Here is a 27753-nt window from a genome sequence, read left to right as displayed (position 1 = left end):
AGTTCAATCCAGATCGGATAATGGTCGCTACCCATTCCGTCGGGACCGCACCTCCAGTCCTTTACAAGCCTGGACGTTGTCCAAGTCAGATCTGGTATAGTGTCGCGCTGCCTGGAGTGAAGTGCATGACGAGTAGGGTAGTCTGTGTCGTTGGCCAAGGTAAGTCCTGCCGCTTCGGCCTCTTCGTAAAGTCGGCGCCCCCTCTGTGATTCTTTGTCGTATCCCCAGCTCTTGTGTCGAGCGTTGAAGTCCCCCCCGGCCAGCAATCGGTCTTTGGGGTACCGATGTCGGAGTTCGCGTAACCAAGCGAAATTTGCAGTCTCCGAATTGCCCTTTCTGTAGCAGCTGCTCTCGGGACGTAGGTAGGCAGACACCAGGATGGTCTGGCGACCGCCGAGCTCACATCGCACGGCAACCACCTTTCCGATAACTACAAGGACTGCATCACAAAGCAATGACATGTGCTATTCTTCAGAGGGCGCTACAAAAAAAGGTTTTTGAGAATGAACGGCATTTTCATAAATTATTTATACACTGTGCCTAAATAAATGTGATTCAGAAATAAATATAGTTCGTAAAATATAATTGTTGTTTTGTTGTTGAACAAAACTTGGTTTTTTGTTACTAGTGTTTGTTCCCTCCTCACCTAGTCGCGCTTCAATCGCCACTCCCATAAGCCCCCATGCTGATGTCGCTGGCAATAGGTTCTGAACCGCTTTTTGCCCGAACCTTCGCTACCATTTATATTTACCTTGGTTTCGGCTGCGTTTGGTTTTTAAAATCGAAACTGGCTAGATTCTATGCGCACGCTTTGTCTCGAAATGGCTTCTGCAGGCACACAGGGCGTATGTACAGTCGGCCAAATCTTTAACTAGCGTGTGCGAGCGGCGATTTTTCAGTATGATGGCGGTCTTAGGAAGGAACAGCCTAGCAGACTAGTTAAAGATTTGGCCCGCTGTACCTCTACTTCTGATGTAAGAGATGTCGAGAACAGTCTTAAGTGCGAATCACCTTAGGACCTCGCTTTGTCCGTGCCTTGGCGTCCGTGTACACAGCGTTGCGCATGCGCGAGGAGCATTGGATAGGATTGAAATGAATTGGATTAAATTGAATTGTATCGGATTGGATTGGATTGGAATTGTATGCATTGTACTGTACACACGCGTTGTCACTCATTTACATGCGCGAGTAGACAATGCCACGGGTAATTTACGGTAAGAACGTCATAATTCACTTCGTGGAGATGCGTGAATTTTTTAGCTGTAGTGTCACAGAGCGTCATGAGCTCCGGAAGCCGAACCCCCCTGCTGTCGAAGAGATATATGGTACTCAGGAGCTGGTCGACCTCATGGCTCCGTAGTTTTTTTTTTTTTTTTTTTTCGAACTAGTGGCCGTTTTATTTGTCAATGACGCTTGTTCTTTACTCGTTCGCGTCGTGAGCGTGTTCCGCACTTTTGGGACCAACTTCTGGACCCTGCGACCATCGGACTGTAAATATCGCCTTGGGCGATTGATAGATTGCTGTACCCATCAATCGATTGACGCGTTAATCGCGATAAATTTTTTACCAGTTAATCTACGAGCACATTAAACCAGAAATCAAGCTCCCCAAAACTCTAATTACATTACCTCGCGCTGTTACCTTACATCATAACAGCCCGCTCGTATAATGCAATAATTAAAACCGCAGGTATGAAGTGGCAACGACGAAAAGCTCCGGCCTCACGCGTTCCAGCCACAACTTCTGCGCGAGGGTCTGTTTAGCACGCCATCTGAACAACCACCCACATGGACGATGCAGTGTGAAAGACCCCATAACAACAAAAAAAAAAAAAAAAAAAACTTCTAACTCAAAAGGTGGTTTTTGGCACCAACCGATTAACTATCAATTAATTGATTAATGCCTCTCGATTAATCGGATTAATTTTTTTATCGATGTGCAGCCCTGAAAAGAGCATGCTAGCAATGCTAGCGCATGACGCGCCGAATAACCTAGCCACAGCCAGCGCACATATCTAAATTTGTCAGATCAGCTGCCCGTCGCTAGGCTGAGCTCAATGCGCCGAAAGCCTCGCGCTTTGTGTTCGCATTTATTTATCGCGATAGTATTTGAAGTGACGACGCTTCTCGCTGCCGACGGCGCGTTCGATGTGAGGCGTACACCACCGCGTTTTCCCGTTTGAATTGGGCGCCGCGGCGTCCTGGAAACAAACAACGCGCCTCCGTTGCTATAGTAACATGGCGCATGCGCAGAGAGCAGTGGGGGTGAGATGTGAGATCAAGCCAAGGAGGTTGGATCAAGCGATCAAGTGCGAGAAACCGCTGCCGCGCAGAAGCAACCACTGGGGCAGGGGTTGGACAAGGAGGTTTTGCACCACTGCTTTGCGTTCTGCCGTGGATCGCATTGCTGTTTGCACTGTCGTTCAAGTGTTCGTGGAGAGTGTCAGCGCGGAGAAGTGGAGGTGCGAAAATGAGCTCCTGTTAGTGCCTCACTGCGACCGGACGAACGTTGTTTATGCCTGTGAAGAGGCCCGGTGATTTCGTGATCCAAAGCATCGGTGTGGCCCACACAGCTGCGTCTCGAAAGGCCTCCGATCGTCGTGTTGTTCGTGCTGCCTGCATTGCGGAGGTCCGTGTTACCGCTTCTGACGACTACCCTGAAACCGCAGCGGTGTGTAGTGTTTGTAGTTGAGCGGAGTGGCATTCGGCAGCGACCCGCAGGCGCCGGTCCGGCCTTCGTTAAAAGAGTGATTGCGCCTCGAGCATTTACGTGGAATACAGGTAATGTTACTCGAGTGCCCGTGGCCATTAAACATGTCAAACATGTCACTGCAGTTGTTCGAAGCGAACCTAAAATATTTAGCCACCACGCACAAAGCTACGTCGAAATGAATCCAGTACGGTACTTAATCAAGTTCGCTCCGCCAGGAAAACAGCCGGCGCTGTCGGGATTGATCTTGAGTGGTTATAAAGACGCAATGAAAGTTTGCTTAAATCAAAAGATTGCCTTGATAAAGACTCAATGCAAGTTTGCTTAAATCGAAATAGCGCTGACACCGCTTTTAACACAAAGTTAACTCAAATAAGGAACATACTCAAATGGGGAAAGCAGAGAATAGTCATGCAACTCACCACCTACCTTTCCGCACTGAACCCATGACGTATTATGGGCTGCTCATTGTACGTGATGTACGTGATTGGCTGAGGCGCACAAAATCCATCTCGAACACTACATTTCTAGCAGTAACAGTGGTGGGGTAAACAATGGATGTTAAAAACGCACACGTAAACATAGAAATCGTACGGTGCCTACTATGCCAGTGCACAGCCGTCAGGCGCAAGGCATAAGCGAAGTCTCCACGTGACCCTGTTTGCTGAGCATACCCAATCGTTCACGATTACTATCAACCGTAACAAAAGTAGTCCAGGTACAAATCTAGTCAAAAACAGAGCAAGTGTGGACAGCAGTCCTTGAGTGGTATTTTGCGCCATCTATGTATGAATGGGAACAGATAAACAAGGCAACAAAACACGGTTTTGACATTTGCAGCTGCCGTAGTCGACATTATAACTTTATTTAGTGCTGAAAGGGAAAGAAAAGTCCATAAATGGATGGTAAGTTGCTTTGCAAAGTAAAAACTTATCAGTTTACGTGCTGATTGACCTGGAGAGGCACATCTGGTGGGCGAAGGCTGTTTTCGTCATGGGAAAATAGCCGTCTGCTTATTACTGTTGGCGTTTCGTATCATTGAGTAAATTCTTACGAGGTGTTTCTTTTCGCTTCCAGACGACACTGCAATACCAACAACGAGCATTGCACGGTCAACACCATCGATTCCGAACAGTTGTGTAATGACAATGTCTACGTATGCAGCCCAGAGCCACGGCACATCCTGCAGCCAATACGTGCAGGCGAACAATACCTCGAGGTCCATAGGTACACCGTTGTCCTGTCCAACCACTGGGCTGTATGCAGTGCTGAATGTGCATTTTGTTTTCAGGCTTGCAGTGTGACCTGTTCTTACTCAGCAGTGAAAGCTCCCAAACAGAAGAGGAATTCCCCGGTGAGAATCCAGATTTTTCCTCCAATAAGCACCCAAATATGAGGCAAGTGCACAAGTACGCAAAAAAGTTCATTCTAATGTACGTCATGGATAATTTTTAAGCAACTTCATCTCTTTGTATGGGATTATAATCAAGCCATTGGAATGTTTTAACGTGTGGAATTAAAGTGCAGCAAGCATGCTACTTTGACTATGGTATATGGTGTGGTCTGCAGAATTGGTATTTTTATGGGTATGTATCAGTAGTTGTGCTATGGGTTATACGGAAGTCCAGAAACGACCATGCCACTGGTTTTTTCAGCACAATAGAGGCACTCTAAAGTAAAAGCACAAAGGCTTATACAAGCAAATTATGTACTACTCGCACCAGCAGCTGATGCTTATTAACGGGATATGCTGAAAACGTGAAAGCAGGTATTGATGCCCATGAACTTCCTGCACAACAATTGATGGCATCACGAATCGTGAATGTATGGGGAAATGGCACTGATGGAGCTTTTCTGAGCATTTTTCTGAAAAACTCTGAGTCATAGACATGTGAAATAGAGTGAGCGCTTCTGTTGGTCATCTGCTTTGTAGAAGTCACAAACCTCAATGAGCCAACACGAAATGTGATGCTTCAGCCCAGGTGGTAGGCTTTGTGCAAGTTTTGATTTGGATGAAACACTTCACTTTGCCTACAAGAGCAGTCAATACAGCTTGCATACAGGCAAATGCGACAGCCTGCAATACGTACTAACCACTAACATATATCATATATATATATATATATATATATATATATATATATATATATATATATATATATATATATATATATATATATATATATATATATATATATATATATATATATATATATATATATATATATTTCAACACGTATTTTCAGGTGGCACTACCGCCTAGGAATTCGTGGGAAAGTGTGGCTGACTTTGCTACTATGTTACTACACAATGATGGTATTGAAAAGGCCCTTCCTTATTGGCTTCCAATGTTTGCGACGGAAAGGAAGCCAATAATAAGTCCAGCATGGCTTGCTCAGGCACTTTGTGGCATGCTCTCATACGTGATGAAAAAATGGAAGGGAAGCAAGCGTCCAAGAGAAATGCCGGCTCTGTTTATTTGCTTCCCAGCAAACAAAGCGTCGTCGGTTGTCGAACAAGAGCCAACAGAGCTACGAAATGCATGCTCTTCCACTTAAGACAAAAGTTTGTGTTCTCTAAAGGGCAGCTGGTACTCTACATTTGGCTGTAGACTTCTGTAATGCTGTCTTATGAGTCACTATATAGTAGCTGTCGTGTGCGAAAGTCAGGATGTAATTTTTTTTTGTGCTGGTAAAGGTGAAAGCCTCACCAGTGTAAGGATTTCTACAGACCTGCTGAACTTTACTATTGTTGGCTGTGTGCCTTGATCACGCAAGGCTTTTGGACCTCCTCGTGAAAACAAACAGGGAAGGCTATCAGTAGAATGTTCACTCTATGCTCCTCACTCTGTATGGAAATTCCAGAGTGGAATTGTCCAATAATGCATTAGAGTGTATACACTCGGCCTCTTTCGGTTTGATTACTATACACGTATGCATTGCTGCAAAGACATTTTATCAGGGGCAGTCGAGCAATCCGATATGCTCTCGTATCCCTTATAGGGCACTGTTCACCGAGCCCCTTGAAATTTGGCTTTACCGCTCAATACACAAGCATACTGCTGCCGTAACAATCTATGCAGGCAGTATACGCAATTAGGTATGAAATGAAGAAGGCCGTAGGGCCTATTTTACTTTGCAGAATAATTTTTATAATGCTTTGTTTTACACATGTGTGGGAGGGCAAGGTTTCTCATTAATTAGGCGTAGGAATGCTTGCCTGTGTTAAGAACACGTAATTTGTACTTGGAATGTGCATTGATTTCTCTAACCTACTTTTAGAAATTTAATAACAAACCAGTAAAAAAAATGGAACATAAAAAAGAGAAACAAGGTACAACGACAGTCACTGAACTAACAACAGTTGGCTTATTAAATAACCCTTGCACTCAGCACACGGTATGGGCACAGGGTACAACCCCCTCCCCTTCAATAAAACTAAAGCGTGGCAAACTGTTCGCATGGCGACGCAGTGAAACATCCCCCTCGCGAGGGGCACGATCAAATGCAGAGCATTTCTGGGGGCGCACGACGTTAAGTAGTTTGCGTTACGTTAATGTTGTTGCACTTGTGGCAACTGCTGACGAGAGAGCGCGGCGATGAGTGTGTTCCAGCCTCGCCGACACCCGCCTTTATCACGCCACGATCGCGCCACGCGCACGATGCTGACGTCACGATCACGCCACTGATGTTGTTGATCCCGCGACGCGCGCGCCCCCACCTGTTGGGCGCGAACCGACCGCGGAGAGAGCGCGCGATGCGAGCGGAGAGTAGGCGAGGAGGAGCGGGGGAGAGGGCGCACCTGCGAGCGATGCGGACTACTACGGATGCCTAGAACGGGTGACATCGTGAGTTAAAGAAATGTTCTGCATTTAAAACAAAGGTCATTGGAGAACCCTTCACACTTAAACGTGTGTGATCCTGGGGCGCGCATTAAAAAACGTGACTTCTTTATCACTTTGTGCCACTGGCGGTTCACTGACGCATTTCCCCCCTGCTTTGTTGATCAAAATTTCCTCCATCAGCTCTCGTTTGTGCTTTGGTGCCCCCATCCCACGGTAGAGATGCTTTCCAAATCTGGAGTGCTATTGCACTTGCGCACATGCTGCACCAAGTTACTGCCTGTGCCATTGTTGGCAAAAACGACTATACCATAGGCTTTCTTGATTTAAGATTGACCTTTGGCGATGAAGACACCTTTGTTTTATGTACTTACCGTGTTCCAAGTTCCAAATATGAACTGCGTTCCAAGAACAAGCGGTTCTGTGCACTGTAAGCTTGTCAAATGCAGCATTGCCAACATGTTCTTTCACAGTGCTCTGAAAAACAGCTGTGTTCACTCGGTGGAGCGGAGCTTTGGCCCACAGGTTGGACACCTGATATTACCTGCCAGGTTTCGTACCCAAGTATTGTATGCAGTGGCAGAAGCATTGTCCAGAAAGTTAAAACAAACCACAAGAATGCCCGAGTCAAGAGAGAATGTGCGAAAGAAAACCATTGGGGTGCCGTACTACCATGCTCTTTCACAACTTGAAAAGGGTGCCCCTAAGGCACGGTGTACGGTTAGTATTCTCAGCCACTGAAACAGTGTTGCCAGATGGTGAAATTGGGCACCAGATACTGAGAATCTGGTGGAATTTGGGGGCTACTGGTGTTAACATGTCAGTACAGCTACACCAGACAATATCTGGTGAAAAGTAAAGAAACAAATGTGTTACTGCTCTGAACCATGGTTTTCATTTCCTAAATGGAGGTATCTCCAGCTGCTAAACATGCAGAGTGACTCATAATATAGGAATTCATGCGTGTTTTAGCTTGCTTGAAAATATTTTTTGGTTTTCACCAGCCCCCGAAGGTAATAAATACTCAAATGGGACATACGAGTAAACAAAACACACTGAACAACGTCCTTCGAAATTCTTTATGGAGGACATCCCGCGAGCATTTCCTTACTAACTTGTTTTGTATGACACGTTGATTGTACACTAAACAGTAAAATATTAAATGCGCTCATCATAATATTTAGAGAAATATACCTTGCACCAAGTCCTAGGCAAAAAGTACTGGGACACTGCTACAGATATGAATAAAAAAAATTTATTTCGCCCAAACCTATTTTGCTGTAATCAGTCGCCTCTTCCGTGATGGGATGTAGAAGAGCAACAAAAACGCCACCTCAAAGACTATGCTCCGGCAAAACTGCATGCGCAGAACAGTGTGGGAGCTGGGAATAATTTACAACGGCCGCATGTTACTGCTCGTGAAATTTGGTGAAATTTATACCAGCAGTTGGGGTCGCAACCCCTTTCCTATATGACAATGCTGCCCTGAAAGCTTTCAGGCTTGTGCGCTTGCATTGATGAGGAGGAGCCTGAGAAAGGTTCCAGTACATGCAGCCCTGTACTGAGTCAACTGAATGCACAGAAATAATGGTTTATTCGGTCCCCTTGTTGTGCTGTTTTACATCAGTCAGATGGGCAGTGTATTAGTGACCGTATCCGTGAGCACTGTACAAGCCTCACCAATGGCACAGGCAGTAATTTGGTGTGGTATGTGCACCAGTGCAAGAGCACTTTTGATTTGGAAAGTGTCACTGTTGTGGGGCAAGGGCATCGAAGCATGAACAAGAGCTGATAGGAGCATTCTTGACTAAGAACGGAAGAGAGTGCGAAGGGTTCCGTGGTGATTTTTGTTTTTTGAGGGGGAGGGTGGTGTACTATCCACGTATAGCGTGTCACTGGAAAAGTATTTAATGGGAGTTCTTTTAATAAAAAAGTTGTATGTCCACTGACTGCCCTTTTGCCTTCTTTCTTCTGTTGGTGTAGCGTTTTTGCGCTGGTTTGTCTTCAAACAATTATGAACTAACAGGTCCTGACTTCCACATTATTTTTAAGAGGTAATAAACTGAGAAACTGATACTTCAAACTGGTTGTGTATTTTTGAGACATTCGGTGATGTGTATGTAGTCTGTTCCAGTGCATCAAAATGCACTGCTGTATAAGACGGACCCCCACTTGTCGGAAGTGGATGCTGTCTTACACGTCCGTCCTTACTCTTCATTTGCATTCTGATCTAGTGAAGGTGTCTCTGTATCCTTTGTGATCATTAAGTGGCAACAGTGAAAGCGCGCTGCTTACCTCCTATAAAGGATAAGCAGACAGTAGTAAAAGAGATTTTCAGTAGTCTTTCTGTGAACTTTTTCAAGATTCGGTTAGGGCACCTGTTTCATGAAGTTTTCACATGTTCATGCCGTGCTGCTCTTCCTTATGCCACTAGCAGAATTGATGCCTGCATAGACTGCTCTAGCTTAATGTCTAAAAAAAAAGCCAGAATATATAAGTTGCATAAGCTAATGAGCACTTCTTGATTGCAGCCATTTTTCCTGCAAAAAATAACAAATAAAATTAGTAACTATTGTGTGCCTGCAGTAAGTAGGCGGCTGTTGAGAGCATGCCATTTAAAGGAGCACTGACACGAAAATTTTATGTTAGACTTTTATTGCTTTTATCGATGCTTAATGGCCTGGTGAACCCGAAACAGCACTTCAAATACTTCAACGCGCGATAGTTAATTACATTGAACGGCCTGAAAATCGTTTGTTTCAAATTCCCGCGCTTTCATTCCGAACGGCGCATATGACAGAATCCCGGCCTGACCTCACTGCTTTGTGCGGACGTCACCGGCGCCTGCTTGAGAGGGTGTTGTGCCTATTCGCCGCTCGTGGGGCCACGCGCGTGAAGTGACGTTACGAGTTTCTGACGAGCGCTGTCGCATCACTTCTTTTGGCTTCACGGGGTGATGTCACGCTGATGTCCATTTGCTGAGTGCCGCTCTACCCGCTGCTCCGTCGGCACGATAAATGAGATTGAATTGAACTATGTTCTTCGCGTCGCAGGCCGCTCATATTTCAGCCAGGGTATTCTGCTGAGTGAAGGAAGCGAACTGTGCAATAATATTAACGCCGAAAATTGGTGTCAGTGCTCCTTTAAGATAAATGGATATCTAACATAACTAGGCACATTTGCCTTTGTGTAACAAAACAAATTCCGAAGTGTGGGGATCCTGACGCCCAAGCCATTGCGTGATCACTGGGTTTGTGGCGTTGCGCGGCGCTTTTCCCCGCTCTCCCCGAAATGCCGGCTGGTCTCGGCGCCACTGTGCACAGCCGAGCCGTCGTCTCAAACTCCTGCCCGAGGTGAAGGCTTCAGCGACCGTTGCTGCGATAAAACACTGTCACGCAGCGGGCGCTCCGCCCTGGTAGCGGAGCTAACCTCACCTCATTGGTCCATTTGAACGATGCCTGAACCCGACTCTCGCCGGGACGCGAACGCGCGCCCTGCGCGGGGGTTCGTTCGGGGGGACGCTTCCAGGACGCCGAAGGCGTTGGCCGAAGGTATGTGACGCTTTCTTTACCAGCCGACTGCAACTCTGTTGCGCCGGCGAAAGCCCACCAGCCCTTCCGGCTGCGGCCCGTGCCTAAGGCTGCCCCTCTTGCCCCTACGCTTGCATATAGTAAGGCCGTGCCTACCACTCGACGAACACGCCGTGCGGTACGCGCCTGTGAGCGAATGGTCCCCGTCTCCCTCGCTGCTGCGAGCCGATCTGGCCAGCACAGCGATGCGCGCGCGCACAACGTGCGTGCACCCCGGAATTTGCCCTGACCGAAGAGCCTACTAGCTTTGCGCCGACGACGCGCACACTTGCGCGTGGCGCCGCCTCATCGCCCCTTTCACCTAACGGGAAGTACGTACCTGTACTGTAAATTATGTAATTTGGTCTGTAAAATATGTGACTAGAACGTTAGTATAAAATAAACGTCTTCCCTCCGTGCCCTGGGCATATTCCTTTGTCGCCCCTACTCCACCTGCCCAACAGAGGCGGTGTTGTGTTAACGCGACGGCGTTTCAGTATCGTGAGTGTGCTCAGTTAGCTCGAACCCACGGTGGTTCCTCGCAGTGTGCATGAGTGCCTGCCTTGTGCAATGCTAGGGTTATGCATACTGTGAGGTAGAGAGACCACAAAACATAGCTGCTTGCGGCACATCACCGTTATCATTTGCTCCGATAATTGATGGACCCTACTTCCCTAAACCCAGCAATAAACAGTTTGAAGATTTTACAGCAGCCAGGGCCTTTAGCTTTTCTGAGATTTTTTTTTTTCTTCAGTTTGGGATGTCTGCAAAGCTCAAGATGGCTCCTCGGAGAAATTCTACACTTCGGCAGATGGTGCTGATGTTGCGGCAGAAGCTGGTCCTCTCACCTGCTGCTGCTCCGGCAACACAGGGTACGTTGCTGTGCTTGCACTGTTCTTGCTTGTTGAACACAAACACTAGGGACAGCCCAGGCCTAATCACGATACCTTTTTGCGGAGTTCTATAGTGTGTTGTACAGATGAAAATAAAAGCAGCCTGTGGAACGCTTGATGCCATGAATAAACTTGCACTTAAAATGGGTGTGAGTAGTATTATCACAGCCAAGGTTTTTAACACCAGAACTGGCACAAGGTTTTATCTGCATATACAGGTAACCTGCATCATAAGGAAGTGGGGACTAAGGCAGTGATTTGGGTTTTTTTTTTTTATGTTTATGAGAATTCAGAACTGCTAACTATTGATCAGTGACTGGCAACAGACAGCGCAACTTGGAACTCAACTTTAATTTTTAATTTTTACGGGCTGTTCAATATAGCAATGAAGGAGGCAAGAAAAGGGGGAAAGATTAAGACTATGAATACAAAATAAAAAGCCATGCAAGTGACACGGAACATGGGGCAAGCATTGAAGTCAGCCACTTGCGTGGGCAACAAATCTGTCAAGCATGAACATAAAGCACATTGTTTTGTCATTTCATGGACACCCTGATCGCGCAGTGGTTTCCTGCTGTCTATATTAAGTATGCCCCATCTATATACCGTAATTACCCGATTCTAACGCGCCCCCGAATCTAACGCGCACCCGATTTTCCAGGCGAAAAACCGAAAAAACTTGCACCTCTGATTGTAACGCGCAAGGAACTTTGTGAGCAAGAAAAACGAATGCGAGAGAAACGGGCGATTTATTTCCCGAAGTAATCTCACTCATTCCACTCCTCGTCGCTCTCCGAGAGCTCCTTGTCGCCTTCCGCTGACCGCAACATCTTGTCATCGGTGCCGTCAAGCGCGTTCGCGATGCCACACTTCTGAACGAACGTTCAACCATGTTCGATGGGATCGTGGCCCACGCCTCGCACGCCCATCCCACGAGCTTCTCCAGAGGCGTACGCTTCAGCCAACCGCTCGTTGTGAACGCGTGGGAGCCGCTCGTAAGCCGCGGAAGCGGCGCACCTTCGTTGCTGCTGCTGCTATTGCTGATATCAAGCGCGCAAGTGGAATAATTTGACGATTTGTGTGAACACCGATAGAAAAGCCTAGGCGCCTAGATCTAAAAAATCTTGAGATGGCGATGGGTGGAACGAAATTTCAGCTGTTTCGGCAGTTTCGGTTTCGTATCCGATTGTAACGCGCACGCGATTTTTCGGCCTATTTTTGTGGAAAAAATGTGCGCGTTAGAATCGGGTAAATACGGTATTCCTCCTGGTGCCCCTTGTGAGCTTTTGCAACTGACGTGTCTTGATGAATAGGCGAGCAACCCCAGTCATGGCAAAGGGTGCCAAGGTTACAGACTGTGTCTCTTTTGGGGTAGTTCGATATTCACACAACAATTTCGGCAGCACGCTGTGTGACCTAAATCAGCTTTCTGCGTGTGAGTGGAACGTCACTTGTTAGACTGCACTGGTACAGTGTGAAAGGTTTTATGGTTTTTGCACAAATGGCGCCCGTCAGCTCTTCCGAGTTCTCGCATCGGCTGAGACGAGTAAGTCAGTTTGACGCAAAAAAACACCATGTGGATGCAAGCACGTTCTACCACTTTCTGTAGCATATGGGAAATCATTTGTATATATGGGACAGCAGTTGTTTTTAATGGTCTTTGTTTCCCCGTCCCCTTGGCTTGGCTTTTGCGCACTTCTTGGGGATACGTGCACAGCCGTTAACCATGGCCCCACTGAAGTCCGCCAACAAAAGACACTTGATCTGCTCTTTAAAACTCAGGTGGATTTCCTGAGCCAGAATTTTTTCATGCTATTTCTCAGTGTTCCCTTTTAGTTTTTGGCTGTGTGAATATAAACGCCTGCATTGATTGGATTCACAGAGTGGTAGAAGGGAAGCACCCGAGCTACATCAAAGTTAAGAGCTAAGTGGGCTCACATCAAATTAAGCCTCGTAGCTGGCTGTGGCCAAGGCCTGCTGGCCTTGTCTACAACCAGCTACGGGGACTTCCCGCCTCGCATCATCGTGTCCATTCAGAGCCTTTAGCAGTCTCTTCAAAGTCAGTTTCTGCAGAGGTTACATTCAGTCAACAGTTGACCACATTTTGCTTGTTAGAAGTACTAATGATAGATCAGGCAAGTTTCAAAGTCACTGCCATTCTAAAGTGCTTGGTTTTTCTTTAGGCACCAAAAACCTACACTATTCCCTGCCACATGCTGAATTTGTGGAGGTCGTCACTGAGTGAATAGACCACTCAGTAGTATGTTTTGTCTGCATGGCCTTAAAGGGGCCATGCAGCAAAATACAAGTTTGTCTTCGAAAGATTTTGTGTTTTATAGTGCTCCCAGCACTTGTCTGGAAGCGAACGAGGCTTTATTCACTGAGAAATCAATCAATTTAAGTTAAAATTTTGATTCTCCTGCCAAATCGTGGGTTTTCATGACGTCTGCAATGACGTCCCAAGAACAGGTCTTCAAGCGAAACCTAGTGCGCCATTCGGCTCGGCAGCCGACTACAGAGCCTTGTTTACCATCAGTCCTCCTAGATGGCACCACCATACTGCGCCGGGCCGTTTTCTGCCTTTGCTTTATCTGTGACCATATTTGCACCTGGCTTGTTTTTGTTAAAGGAGCACTGACACCAATTTTCGGCGTTAATATTATTGCACAGTTCACTTCCTTCACTCAACAGAATACCCTGGCTGAAATATGAGCGGCCTGCGACATGAAGAACATAGTTCAATTGGATCTCATTTATCGCGCCGACGGAGCAGCATGCAGAGCGGGACTCAGCAAATGGACATCAGCATGACATCACTCCAGGAGAGGAAAAAGAAGTGACGCGACAGCGGTCGTCAAAAACTCGTGACGTCACTTCACGCGCGCGGCCCCACGAGCGGCGAGCGGGCGCAACACCCTCTCAAGCGGGCGCCGGTGACGTCCGCACAAAGCGGTGAGGTCAGGCGAGTCTGTCACATGCGCCGTTCGGGATGAAAGCGCGGGAATTTGAAACAAACAATTTTCAGGCCATTCAATGCAATTAACTATCGCGCGCTGAAGTATTTGAAGTGCTGTTTCAGGTTGGCCAGACCATTAAGCATCGATAAAAGCAATAAAAGTGTAACATAAAATTTTCGTGTCAGTGCTCCTTTAAGGCAGAAAATAATCATTTCGTGAAACATGCTGTTCGCTCGGCAAATGTGGCCACGTAAGACACCATCGCTTACGCCCATCGGCCAGTGTCATGTGAGGCAACCCCAAAGCGCCGCACTGCTGTGCAGCTAAAACAAGCATAGTAAACTCAGTACCAACAGCAGTACGCATCGGTACTTCTGTGTTTACGTGTACTTTCGTAACTTCCGCTGGTTATTCCACCATTCTTACAGCTATCAAAAGAATGTGCCCTAAATTAAACGCAACTAGCTGGTTCAGCAAGCTTATAAGCCCTGCCTAATTTGCGGTGGCTTATGCCGGCCTCAGCCACTTGCACAGCTGGACATGTGGCATAATAGGTTCTGTTGTGGGAAATGAGCTATACTCGGTGACAACTTAAGAACGGCACCGGAAGTTGCCGCTGTGCTTTATCACCGTAGCCGGATGTTTCTCTGAGCGGCACAAGTAGGGCGTTACTGGGAACATTTTGAACATGGTGTGAGCCGTTCCCGTGATTTTTTGGACTTAATATGCTTATAAACAACTCCAGTGACGACAAACAAACTGCGTGAGACAAGGCAGACGATATCACGCATTCCTAGCAAACCCCTTTCAAAACGCGCGCGCATTGACGTCACGGGTCCGGCGCTTTGGCGGAGTGATACACTACATGAGGTGGTGCCGTTCTTGAGTTTTAACCAAGTATAGTGGGTCGTATGACCATTCCCTTTTTTCCTCATTATTTAAGAGAAGTTTGCGTTAAAAGTGGTGTCAGTATCATTCTAACGATAGTAGAACGGACAGTTGGGCTACTTGGTAGCTGTTCATCTTGAAGGTGGAAGCGCTCACAAAACAGGGACGAAAGTAGAAAGAACAAGCGCCGTGTCGTCTTTGTTCTTTCTACTTTCGTCCCTGTTTTGTGAGCGCTTTTTGTGAGCGCTTTTTGTGAGCGCTTTTGTGAGTCCCTGTTTTGTGAGCACCTTCAAGATAATAACTCTAACGAGGCAATCTTTCGAATGAACCAAACTTGTGTTTTGTCTTCATGGCTCTTTTAAGCTTCCAAAATGTCTGCAGAATGAACATCAGCATTTCTTGTGGCTAGGGTGTTTATTTGATTTGTCACGACATTGACATACCCATCCAGATTATGGTTTTGCAACTCAGTGGGAAGTGGTGCGAATGCAAAGGAAATCGTCGGTTCCTTGTAACTTTTTTTGTTTCAGGTGTGTTCACTTTGATCTGGAAGTTTTTGCCTGGGAGCATTGTTTTTGCGCTTGATTTAGAGTGAGGTATAGTTTGTTAAATGAGAATGGTGTAATTTTTTTATCAAGCTCCATGCTTGTATATTTCCAGCCATCCTTATATCAAATTTGTACATCATCAATTGAGACAGTATTTTTAAACGTCAACACTGTCAACACACTGGAAGAACAGGTAGCTGTCGTAGTCATCGGGTAGCCTTAATTTTAGCTGCAAGTTCCAGAGACTAAGCTTCTTGTGACAGGTTGACAGTGAAATTTTTTGTATTAAAGATATTTAGTCACTTTATCGAAGTTGTATTCTTTAAAGTTTCGTACGCATTGGCTGCTTTCTACTGTGACACAAAAGACCTTCAGATGCCGATGGTAGACCTGCAAGTAACCCGCCGCGGTGGCTCAGTGACTAAGGCATTGCGCTGCTGAGCACGAGGTCACGGGTTCGATTCCCGGCCACGGCGGCCGCTTTTCTGATGGAGGCGAAAAGCAATAACGCCCGTGTGTACGAGATTTCAGCGCACATTAAAGATCTCCAGGTGGTCAAAATTAATCCGGAGCCCTCCACTAAAGCGCGCCTCATCGCCTGCGTTGCGTCGGCGCAATCGGCCCCTACAATCAATCAATCAATAGACCTGCAAGTAAATTTTTTGGGTGAAAATAGCGCAACAAAACGGGATGGAAGAAGGAGAAAGTTGACAAACACATGCAGCTTACAGCTGAACTGTTTATTGCATGTAGGCAATATAAGAAGCTGAAAGAACACGAACAAAAAAAAGTTAAAGTTCAGACTGCAGATAAACTATGACTTTTGGTAACAAGTCCACCGATGGCCTGGTAACACAAGCACCTGCACTCTCGAGCACAGAAAGTGCTTCAAAAATCTCGTGTGTATGTTGGTCATTGTGGCACATCAGGACATATGACACTGCTCAAACAAGGGCTTGCACATGCACTACGTAAAATGCGCAGCAAGGGTGGTGGCAGTAGTGGATTTGATAGCACGCATGCTTACAGGTCTAGTCTGAAGAACGCCGTGTTCATGTTGTGCCACCACCAGGTAGAAGACATGTTGCAAAGCCAAAGTACAATGACTGTGCAAATTTTGGGACACCCTGATGATCCCATCTGCAGCCTGTCCAACAACTTACTGACTGAGGAGAGGGTAGGAACATGTCCATTGTGTGCAAGGACCTCAGGGCCACCACAATTGTTCCTCTACATTCACACCCGCCGGGGTGGCTCAGTGGCTATGGCGTTGTGCTGCGGAGCCCAAGGATGCGGGTTCGATTCCTGGGCATGGCGGCCGCTTTTCTGATGGAGGCGAAAAGCAAAAACTCCGGTGTGTTTTAGATTTCGACGCAGGTTAAAGATCCCCAGGTAGTCAAAATTAATCTGGAGCCCTCCACTACGGTGTGCCTCATTGCCTGTTTAGCGTCGGCATGTTAAACCCTATAATCAATCAATCAACCAATCAGTCAATCAACGGGGGTGTCCTGTCGCTATAACAATAGCGGCGCTCAGGACCTGTGCCACGCCAAGGATTTGTGGCGGTCTTCTGGCGTACCTGACAAAGCCAAAACTGCGTTCCAAGTCGGTTATTCAAAAGCAACTAGTGAAGAGCTGTGAACCGTCATGTGTATGCGCAGTAGTGGAAGGCCAGAGTGTGAACACCAGCTCGGCAGTAGAAGCTAGTGGCAATCAACTCTTGCGCCAATTTGGTCGCGGCGCCACGTTTCTTCAGTCGTATGACCCTGTGTTACAGCGGCTGGCGGCATTGAAGTGCCTCTGGACAGAGTTTGCAGCAGCCAGCAATAGTGGACACGCAGATCAGGCTTACCCAACGAAAGTGGCAGTGTGTTCTTTTTCCAAGTTGCAGGCACTGAGGGCGCAGCTTTGCAGTAGAAGGCAATGGCTCGAGCGGCGTCAAAAGCAGCTTGCTAAGATGAGAGTGTGGGCAAACAAAAACGTAAGACTCGGAGAAAACCCGGACAAGCTACCCATTTGCGAAACCTTTCATATGTAAGTTATATATGTTGTATATATCAGCTTCTACTTCTTGTTCAGGACGTTTTTTTCTCACTACGTTGTGTGTATATAAATCGTGTTGTCAACCTCTCTCCTTATTACATGCACCTAATTGAATATTCCATTCATAGTGTGCGTCTGTTTGCTAAAATGTATATCACTAGCACTGCAAAATTTCAGATTCAGGGCGTGCTTGAAACCTTGAACCACCCCCACAAAAAAATGTGATGCGGTGCCTCAGCAGGTGGCAAAGGTAGCTGAGCCGAGAACTGGCACCACAAAGGAGCCTCTGGAATATGCCGCTGTACTTTCCTTCCGAAGAGTAGATGTGGGCTGGGACCAGCCAGTACCAACTCATTATTGCTAGTGGGCTATCAGCCGGTAATAACATTAGCAAACGTCACGCACTGCGGGTATCCCGCATACATTGTGAGAAAAGATGTGATTGATCAGATGTTAGGCATGCGAAACTGATGCTTAACTCGTCTCCTGACGTACCCCCTTAAAGGAGCGAGCCATGAGGACAAAACACAAGTTCAGTTCATTCGAGAGATTGCCTCATTAGAATCATACTGACACCACTTTTAACGCACACTTCGCTCAAAGAAGCTACATAATTATGAAAAAAGAGACTGGCCATGCGACCCACTAGCTCATTTCCCGCAACAGAACCTGTGATATCATATGAGCTCAGCTGTGCGATTGGCTGAGGCCGGAAAAAACAAACGCAAATTAGGCAGGGCTTATAGGCTTTCCGAACGAGCTATTTGTGCTTAAGTGTAATGCATATTCATTTTACAGAAGTAAGAATGGTGCGGTAAACAATGAAAGTTACGAAAACGCACGTAAGCATAGAAGTACCGATGGGCATTGCTGTTGGTACTGGGCGGACTATGCTTGTTTTAGCTGCACAGCACTCCGCCACTTTGAAGCTGTTTTACAGGACACTGGCCGATTGGCGTAAGCGGTGTTGTCTTATGTGACCCTGTTTGTCGAGGATACCCCATGTTTCACGAGACGGTTACTTTCTACAGTAACAAAAACAAGCCAGGTGCAAATACACTCAAAGACAAAACAACGGCGGACAACAGTTCTTGGATGACTATAGTAGCGCCATGTGGGAGGGCTGACGGAAAGCAAGGCCGCAAACCCGAATGACGCAGTGGAAGTTCGCTTGAATACACGCGCCTAAGACTTCATTGCTGACATTACGAAAACCAACGATTTGGCAGGAAAATCAAAATTTTAAACTAAATGTATCGATTTCTCAGTGAATACAGCATCATTTGCTCTTGGACAAGCGCTGGGGGCACTATAAAACGCGAAATTTTTCGAATAAAACAAACTTGTATTCTGTCTTCATGGCTCTTTTAAAAACACCCTAATTTTCCACATCCTTTTGCCACCCTCATACCACATGTTGATACCCTCCGGATCCTCAGTCTCACCTTACATTATGCGGGCAGCTCGGTATTGACTCTGCGGACACTTCACAGTCAGATCACACAACTCTCACGTCTCTTCCACCGAGTTGCTGACTGAAGAGCTGGACTGCACGAACGTCACCTGCTCTGTGTCATCGTTTTTTGTTATGTCTCGGGGGCTATACACAATTTTGTACCCTCACCTTCTCGGCTCTCATCCCTGGAGGCCTCTCTCCTTACACTTTAACACATCCCTGTGGGAGTGCCCTCCTACGCCCCCAACGCCACCCTTTTGGAACTCGGAATATGCAACACCCTTGAAGTACACACCGCGTGCCATTCGGCAGGCCCAACTCGAGCGCCTGCAGACTTCAGCCCAAGGTCGCACTATTCTTGAAGCGCTTAACTACCCCACTTCTGAATTGCCCCCCAACATCCGGAATTCCCTGCCTGGGCCACTTTCGCTAATTTACGGGTTGAGTCTTTGCCTTGTAACGTAATCCCTGATCGACACCCTGTTTGTCATGCACTGCACATTCAGGCTCTCTCCAAATGACTTCATTTTCTACATTCTCACAGTTCCGTCATTTAATTTACTAATGCCAGCAACATCCCCTCAAATTTGACAGTCATGGCTTCATTCCTCCAGCTACCCTTTTATGACGCTGCCTCGGGTTCTTCTTTCCCCACCTAATCTGACCTCTTTCGAAGAACACACCATAGCCCTTGCAATGAAGGATGCTGCTCTCACCGTTTCTACCGCCACACCAGTATACATTTTCTCGGACTGCCAATCAGCCCTTCGTAATTTTGCTCACCATGAAACCCACCCATATACCACTGACTTTGTTACTTCAATAGTTGCTTCGAATTTTGGGCCACATTTCACGCTGGTTTGGGTTCCTGGCCCCGCAGGCATGGACAGCAACACCCTAACCAATGGACTAACTCGAGCAACCTTCCCGGGTCTGCCCATCTGCTGGCCAACCCTGTACCACCTGCCAGCAAATTAAATTGAAAATACGCTTGTTTTAGGAGCTGCTGGACGTGCCATGTGTGCGAATGCCCCCTTTACTGGACACATTGCTAAATGGGGCGTGAAGACAAAATTCGAGTGTGGTTAACAGCAGTACCAGTTTTATCAACAATACCAGGATAACAACAATACCAGTTTTATCTCCAACTTCGAACATATTATCCGCGTAATAAAGTAGACATTGAACAGTGGTGACTCCCCATCCACTTTCTGGTGACTTCTTTGTGACGTAACGGAATCTTTTTTGTGCGGTTGGGCGCCGCTGACCTAAGCCACTGCCAGGAAGCTCGACGGGGAGATCGTAGTGGGTACCTCTAGTTGCATGTTATCATATCACTCGAGTGCTAACGTGCAGTTAGCACTGATAAAAATGCTTAGTGCTGTTCCATAGTACGTCAATCATGCCCATGTAAGACTAGCACGAAATTTAAAGGTTTTAGTATTTATTGTGTATTTTTATTTTAAAAAAATGTCTTTTGTGACTGGAATGGAGCTGAGTGAGCTACGAAAGTTGTCCCAACCTTTAAACTGAACAATGTTGTATTTTGCCTTCATGGGCCTTCTAAACAGCGGGCCCACCCACAAGTGCCTCAGTATGCATTGGTGCGCTCTCTTGATTTGCAGGCAAATGGCTCAGCGAAAACTGAGGGACAATTTCTTGCCCGCTCGCATGGCACTGAATTGGGTGGCGTGCGTCTAAACAAAAATGTATAGCTAATTTGTACACTCATGAAACCTTCGCAAAAAATGTGTCCACTAAACTGCTGCTAGTGATGGCGCTATTGCGCGGAAGACTGGCTCCTCTTTCACTGGCTGTTCTCTGATTTGGAGAAAGGTGCAGCTCCTCAGATGTTGATTCATGAAAAATAACCCCAGGGAGGTTCTTTCTGAAACATTATTGGGGCCAGAAATACACACGTTAAATTTTACACCACGACTTTAGCATTACAGCCGGCAACTATTGCATCTTTAAATCGAAATGGAAATTCCAGGCACTGACAAGCCTCAGAGCATTTTCTAATTACATCGAACGTGCACCGGCCAAAGTACAAAGTTGGCCACGAAGATGACCTACCATTTCGGTATTCACCTTGCTGTGTAGAGCAATTGGTTGCTTTCACAGCACAGCACTTGTCTGCGTCGACGGGTCCTATGCTGGTTGTTGATCCGATTGGCCTTGAAGTATTCTGTTCATGCTCCGGCACGCACACAACACATTCCATCATTGTGAAACAGATGTGTGCACCGCACACGCGTCAGGAACAGTCCTGGTTGGTCTTGTTCATGCATTTCTTGTATGTACGTCTTTCAAACGGCAAGGTGGTTCCTTTGAAAATGCACGCGACAGGCTGTGTTTTCTGTACCAGAGCTTGCTGTCACCTTGCACATTCATCCATAGTGGCGGCCTTCGTGACGAATGTCTTTTCTTATGCACCGAGATCTCGCCTGAGGCTCGTTATTTTACTCCATTGAGACGCAGAGGTAATGCCCCAGACGCAACTCCTCAGCCAGAGTTTTTTTTTGCATGGTAGTGCCTTTTATGTTAACTCCGTAACTTGTGCAAACTTTGTAACGTATGTAAACTTATGTAAACTCCACTCTCAGTCCGAGTAAAATTATCTTATGACATCGTATTTGCGCAGCCACTTCGCTGTCGTAGTGTTTGAACGTGTGTTGCTTAGTACACTCTGCAGTATGGAGTATAAGTTGTACTGCTGGAGGATTTAACAGGGCATTCACCCATTGAAACTCGCCATCTGGCTTGTTTTCATTGACTGTGTACTGCCAGCACCCTTGCAGCGTCAATGAACATGGCTGCAATGACAATGAACATGCGTGATTTTCCACACGTTTTCTATGCACAATCACGCTAACACATATGTTAGCAGGCCATCGTTGGATTTGTTTTCCGAACAGATAGTTTATCTGTGCTCTTAACTTTAACTTTTTGTTGCTACTGCGAAGCAGTATATGCCTCACCCACCCAATTTTCATTCCGGGGAAGCTGATTAACTCGGCACCACTCTGGGGCTTCTTGCTACGCCCGACTCCTCTTTCCCAACGGTTATCACGAGGGCTATTCTCTCTGCTACCACTGACGCCTCTTTCACAAATTGCGCATTTGGCTGACAGCTGCCATAGTGCCGTTATAGATGATTGTGGGGGACCAACAGCAGCGTAAATGGGTGTAAAAACGCCCGAAAACCGCTGCCACCGCCGCTGCCAAGAATGTAGGTGCATCCATTGCTGCCTCGAATTCCACCTCGCACACTAGCTGCTGGTCCCTGCCGGTTGAAAGCAACTTGCCCCATTGGAACGCCGGCGTGAGCACATCATTCTTCTTTAAGTTTGAAATCCATTCCTAGCGACATTGTCGCTTCGGTGGCACTCGTTGACCAGCTGGTTATAGTTCTTCTGGCTGAAGAATAATAGTAGATCTTAGTATGTCCGCATATAAAGTTTTTCTCCCTCCGCCGGTATATTTTGCATCTAATTATCCGCCCATCTTCAGTTGCCGGTTTAGGCATGCATGGGTTTGGGGTGGAGGGAGAGGCATGCACGCACAGCAGGGCTTAAAGCCGCTACCAGTGACATACCGGTTGTGATGGCGGGAGATTTGGACGTGGGAGTCTCATGGCTCAGTGCGTCCTGTCACTTGTCTTCTGCAATCGAGCGGTTTGGGTCTGGGTTGGAGTGTTGCGCAGCCAATAAGATGCCTACGTCTGGGCAGCAAAAGGGGCACCCACATGCATGTGTGTCTGCTAGAATAAAAGTTGAGGACTTCGAAGTGTTAACTAGCCATGGGACGGAGGCATGTCGTTCGCTTGGGGAAAGAAAAGTGTGAACTGAAGAAAAATCAGCTTGAAAAGAAGCGTGAATGGGAGCGAAAAGAACGGAAGGCCGCTGCCACCGCTGTTGCCGCCTCTAGATCTAAATGGTCGAGTAGGTGTGAATCCCTCCCGCATGAGCAGCAACTCGGCCGCTTGGAACGCCGCTGTGGGCCAATATCAGTTCAGCTTAAAGGACTTTCAGAGCGACATGTTAAACAGTGTCTTTCCCTTCTAGGCATCTGCTCATGACCGGTCGCCGGTTTATGCGTGCAGAGGTTGGGAGTGGACAAAGGGGGGCGGGGAGGCGGGCACACGAACCTATAAGTTTCATGCCCTTTGTGATGACATGTCCATTGTGTTGGTGTGAGGTTTAAACAAGGCCATCAAACAACCCAAGGCAGCCGGTCCAGTGCCCTCAGCAGCAGAGTGGATTAGGTTGGCAGGTTACAAAACGGTAAGATGCTTGCGACGTGGAAGGGAAAGAAACAGCTCTACGTTTTTCCGCTTGGATAATGCTCTGGCATTTCTGAATTTCATTCGGGTAATTGGCTAGGAAGTATGCTCAGTGTGAATTACAAACAACTTGTTTTGTTTGTGCACTCCGTGGAGGGCGTGCTGCTTCGCAGGTCATCCGTTTTCACAGGGTGGAACGGCACTAATTTTTTGTGTTCTTTCTGCTTTTTCCAATATTGCCTTTTATGCAATCAACTAATTTAGTTGTAAGTCAGAGCTTGTGTTTCTGAACTTCAGTGTCCTTCCATCCTGTTGTGTTGCACAGCTTTTCGCCAAAACTGGGCACCAACTAGTCCGCTTTTACACCTTAGTAAAATAAGCTGGATAGCTTAGGTACGTTTGGTGCACAAGTAATACCAGGTAATTTATCAAACACCAAATAACACATTCCTCTTTGACCATATATTTAAGAACCTGTGATCCATTCAGGGAGCTCACCTGGTATTTTCAACGGATGTGTTTGTGATGGCTCAATTGGAGGCACTTTGGTTTGATCAAAATGAAAACACTGGATTTAAAGTGTAATTTGTACGTGTAGGATCTGTAGCCGGGCGATTTTTTAGTTGTCAATAAATCTGTGAATTTGGGTACAAAATGCTCACTAAATTTTTTGAAATCTTTTGCTTTCTAGTGTGTGGCGGGACACTGCATTTTTAGGATACAAAACTCGATTTTTAAGTTAAGCGGTGCATTTTGAGCATGTCTATTGCATTATTCTCTCGCAATTGTTTGCTCTCGTCTTATTTTGCCTATTTATGGGTTTGGTGACTTACAGCAAGAAAATGCAGTTTGGAGGGAAGCTGCAATCCTGTTTGTCCTGTCAACAACGCGGCCACCAGACCACTCATGGGGAAGCCTGTGCGACTAAGGTGCCCTACGTCTGCAGTGTTTGCAAAAAAACCTTTCGTAAAAAATGCAACTTGGACATACACATGAGACTGCACACTGGTAAGAATCTGCACATGTGTAGCAACTGTGATAGGAGCTTTACACAGAAATCCAAACTGATTGCTCATGAAAAAGTGCACTGTGGCGGGAGGTCCCATGTGTGTGGAACCTGCCAGAAAAGCTTTTCTTTAAAGAGAAACTTGGTTGCTCATGAAAAATTGCATTTTGGTGAGAGGCCGCATGTGTGTAGTGTCTGTCAGAAGAGCTTTAGTAGAAGAAGCCACCTGGTTTCTCATGAAAGATTGCACTCTGGCGAGAGGCCCTACAGTTGTAGATTCTGTTCAAACACCTTTACTCAAAAACCGCACCTGGATATTCATGAAAGATTGCACTCTGGCGAGAGGCCCTATCAGTGTACCATCTGTCAGGAGAGATTTATTTGTAGGTCCCAGCTGGTTCACCATGAATTATTGCACTCTTGTGAGAAGCCTTACGCATGTAGCACCTGTCAGAAAACATTTTCTGCAAAAAGGTCTCTGGTTGATCACGAGAAAGGCCACTCGGGTAAGAAACCCCACGTGTGTAGCATTTGTCAGAAGAGCTTTACTATTAGGTACGACCTAATTTGTCATGAAAGGGTGCATTCTGGCGAAAGGCCCTATGGGTGTAGCACCTGTCAGAAGAGCTTTGCTGACAAACGGGCACTTGTCAAACACGAGAAAGCGCATACCAGCAAAAAGAGTTCATAATGTGCCAGAAAAGTTGCCTGGAAACAAACTGGCTAGTATGACAGATTGTACATTCACGAAACTGTACAATCGCGAAACCGATTGTAGACAAATTTTTGACTGGAAATAATATAACAGGACGGCAAAGAGGCTACACACTGGTGTAAAGCCACTGGGCTGTAAAATATTTACCATTGTGTATTCACAAAACCTATTGTAGACAAGTTTCTCACTGGTATTTTTTATGTTGTAGTGCAGCAAAGGCACTGTAGACTGGTGTAAGGCCAGTGGGCTGTAAAATTTGCAAAGGCTTTTGTCACTAGCTCACCTTTGCCATGCACGAGGTGGAACAATGACCAGGGGCGCCATGTCTGCACTATCTTATGGAGGGCTTTCAAAAACTGAACTGGCCTATGCAGAGTGACTGCAGTCCATGAAAACCACTGTACCGGTGTTATCAGTTATAAAAGCTATGCTGTTAGACACCTGGCTTGGCAGGAACCTTGACAGAAACACAAACGCAGAACCTTCAAAAAACACTAGCACTTTAAATACAAATTTGTTTTCTAAAAATTTATAGGTTCCTGCAGCACCTGTCAACATACGCTTGTAAAGTTAGGCCTAACTAGGCATGAAAAATCGTATACTGGAGAAAATTTTAAGAGGTACAAACGGAAAACAATTCCGTCATGTTAAAATGCAGTGATCATTTTTTAGTGTTGTGTTTCTAAGATGCACTTTCTAGAAGTGATAACTGACCCGGGTGCAAATTCGAATTTTAGCTTTTGAGGCAGTAAATATTTCCTTTAAATAATTTTGATGTAAATGATTTGAACAGGTTGAAAAATAGTGACAGGCCACAGACAAGATGTAGCTGCTAAGTTCTATCTTAACCCAAGCATTCAAAAATTTTATTGACGATTACAAAGCAATTTTCAAGACACCAGTTGGAGTCAGTAAAATTTATTTGCATTTGATGCGGTGAACAATAGCCAAAGGGAGGATTTTTTAGCAGTAAGTCCAAACTGGTTTTTGCTGTATATCAGTCTAGTCGCCAAGAACAGCTTCCCCTGATATTCTAGCAGCCAGTTGACGAAATGCAGGTGCACTAAGCAGATTTGAAGAAGGCAAGGAAACCAGTAAGTGCAGGGTTCTGTTCTTGAACTCGCCAGCCACAACCAGCTGATTTTAAATGCTAGGCTAATGTTGCTGTTGCGAGAAAATGGCTTCACGGCTTGTGTAAAAATGCCATTGCATACTCACTATCCTGACACTTTTACCCACCCGTTCTATCTTGTGTCTGTACGTCTTTTGCATATCTGCTAGTATACTAACCCGCATGTTTGTTTGTACAGTGTTTGCTCACATATGACAGACTTGAAATGTCTCCACGTAATAAATACATGCCCTACTCCGGTTGTCAATTCTTCGGCTTTTCTTCCTACTGCTCAACGAATATATTTTCTGTTTCGGCAAGACAGCTTCACCTGAAATGAGTCATGTCACACAGATTGCCCGCACTTGGCTGCTGGGCTGTGATTAGCGTCACTAAATGAAGGCTTTTAGAGTATCGGCACTATTTTCTCTCATTGTTATGTGCCGCCAGGATTTTCATTGGTCGGTCGGCACCACGTGATATTTGTTTACATATGAATGCAGCCATTTTGTTTCTGGGCGCGCCTCTCTCTCTCTCTCTCTCTCTCTCTCTCTCTCTCTCTCTCTTTCTCTCTCTGCTGCGGGGACGCTAGAGTGGCTGGTTGCACTCTGCCCGTCACAACTGGCGGCGGTTTCGTTGGGAGAGATGGCAACACTGCAAGCCAGAAACAAAATGGCCCCCAGACGCTACCGCGTGCACGAAGTGGCGGTACTCTTAAGCATAGCTTATTTAGTGACGCTAGCTGTGATAATTCTCCCACATATGCCAGCACTGCGCATTTTCGTTCTCGGAGTTTCTCTCTCTGGCACTGCAAAGCCTGACCTTCAAGCTGCGAAAGGGTGCCAGTGAAAGATACAGGATTGTCCTGGGGAAGAAACTTGGCTTTAGTAAAGGGTGCCGGGTAGTTCCTGTCAAATGGAAGGATTTTGATTTCTTTACATAATTTGGGATTTTGTACAGTCGTTGAGCATGCCCATCTGGTTGTACGCGTTCGCACTCAACTCTGCTGAATACAAGTTGAGTGCGTGAAGTATGCAATGCAGATTCCACACGCAAAAAAACAAAAACAAGCAGAATGACCACCTTTAATCTGCCAGGTTTCGAGGAAAACAGCAGCCTAACCTTCACAAGTTATTACTTCAATACTATGAAATGTTCCTATACTTATGCACAAAGTTAATCGCAAATAACATCAAGGAGTACAGACACAATTTCAAAGCTAAGGTAACCATGTTTGCTTAGGATATAGAGATATCTCCCAGCAAGCTTCAACTGTAACCGTTCAGTATAACATATTTTAAATCTATTTTAATCTGCGTGCACAAGAAAGCTCAGAATGGATATCCTGTGGCAGTCGGCATCAGCATGACACCATCTGCTCCTGTGCCGAAACTTCTAGCCACCATACCGAAACTGTCGAGGCTCCCCATGACGTGCCCCATGCGCTGGCTGCGGTTGCTGCGTGCCGCTGCAGCATGTCACGTCACAGTTTTGAGACTGCCGCCATGCCGGGTAGTATTTCGGCTGGCGCACCCGCAAATTTTACGGCGGTGTCTACCATTGCAACGTCGACGCTGCTCCACCCGTGCCACCACCGGCTCTGCCCGCCGTTGTTGCTTCGTCTATGCTTTACGCAGTAGCTCGCTGCATGCGTGCTCTGCTGTGAGAGAAATACAACCACCCAGTACCTTTCTCCTTCCTTCGAGCTCCTTTCCAAACCGGGTTTTTTCG

General features: G+C 46.4%; 2 protein-coding genes across 4 annotated transcripts in view; one reads left to right on the top strand and one right to left on the bottom strand.

The window, feature by feature from the left end:
* The window catches only part of LOC144149482 (mitochondrial import inner membrane translocase subunit TIM50-C-like), a 38626-nt gene extending 35453 nt beyond the window's left edge, over positions 1 to 3173 (bottom strand). Inside the window, exon 1 of the mRNA XM_077681066.1 lies at positions 3140 to 3173. Coding sequence (XP_077537192.1) covers positions 3140 to 3158 — 19 coding nt within the window. The 5' untranslated portion in view covers positions 3159 to 3173. The remainder of the gene's footprint in view (positions 1 to 3139) is intronic.
* On the top strand, positions 2278 to 26281 carry LOC144149480 (uncharacterized). 3 transcript variants are annotated; one of them, XM_077681063.1, is made up of 5 exons: positions 2278 to 2629; positions 3788 to 3937; positions 4002 to 4064; positions 10875 to 10992; positions 24026 to 26281. In XM_077681063.1, the coding sequence occupies exons 2-5, from the start codon at positions 3853 to 3855 to the stop codon at positions 24885 to 24887; spliced, it is 1128 nt and encodes a 375-aa protein (XP_077537189.1). In that variant the 5' UTR covers positions 2278 to 2629; positions 3788 to 3852; the 3' UTR covers positions 24888 to 26281. The 3 variants fall into 3 exon arrangements, with proteins under 3 accessions (XP_077537189.1, XP_077537190.1, XP_077537188.1); XM_077681064.1 differs by having other exon boundaries at positions 2278 to 2671; XM_077681062.1 differs by having other exon boundaries at positions 2278 to 2781.
* The last annotated feature ends 1472 nt before the right edge of the window (positions 26282 to 27753 follow it).

The sequence above is a fragment of the Haemaphysalis longicornis genome, unplaced genomic scaffold (assembly GCF_048455015.1).
Source record: "Haemaphysalis longicornis isolate Haplotype H1 unplaced genomic scaffold, Haemaphysalis longicornis Haplotype H1 scaffold_8, whole genome shotgun sequence".
Lineage (NCBI taxonomy): Eukaryota > Metazoa > Arthropoda > Arachnida > Ixodida > Ixodidae > Haemaphysalis > Haemaphysalis longicornis.
This window is presented reverse-complemented; position numbering and strand designations above follow the sequence as displayed.

Coding starts and splice junctions, on each gene's coding strand:
- LOC144149480 (XM_077681063.1), top strand. CDS start 3,853: ATGACAATGTCTACGTATGCAGCCCAGAGCCACGGCACATCCTGCAGC. Junction 3,938..4,001: donor CAATACCTCGAGGTCCATAG/GTACACCGTTGT, acceptor TTTTGTTTTCAG/GCTTGCAGTGTGACCTGTTC. Junction 10,993..24,025: donor TGCTGCTCCGGCAACACAGG/GTACGTTGCTGT, acceptor GGTGACTTACAG/CAAGAAAATGCAGTTTGGAG.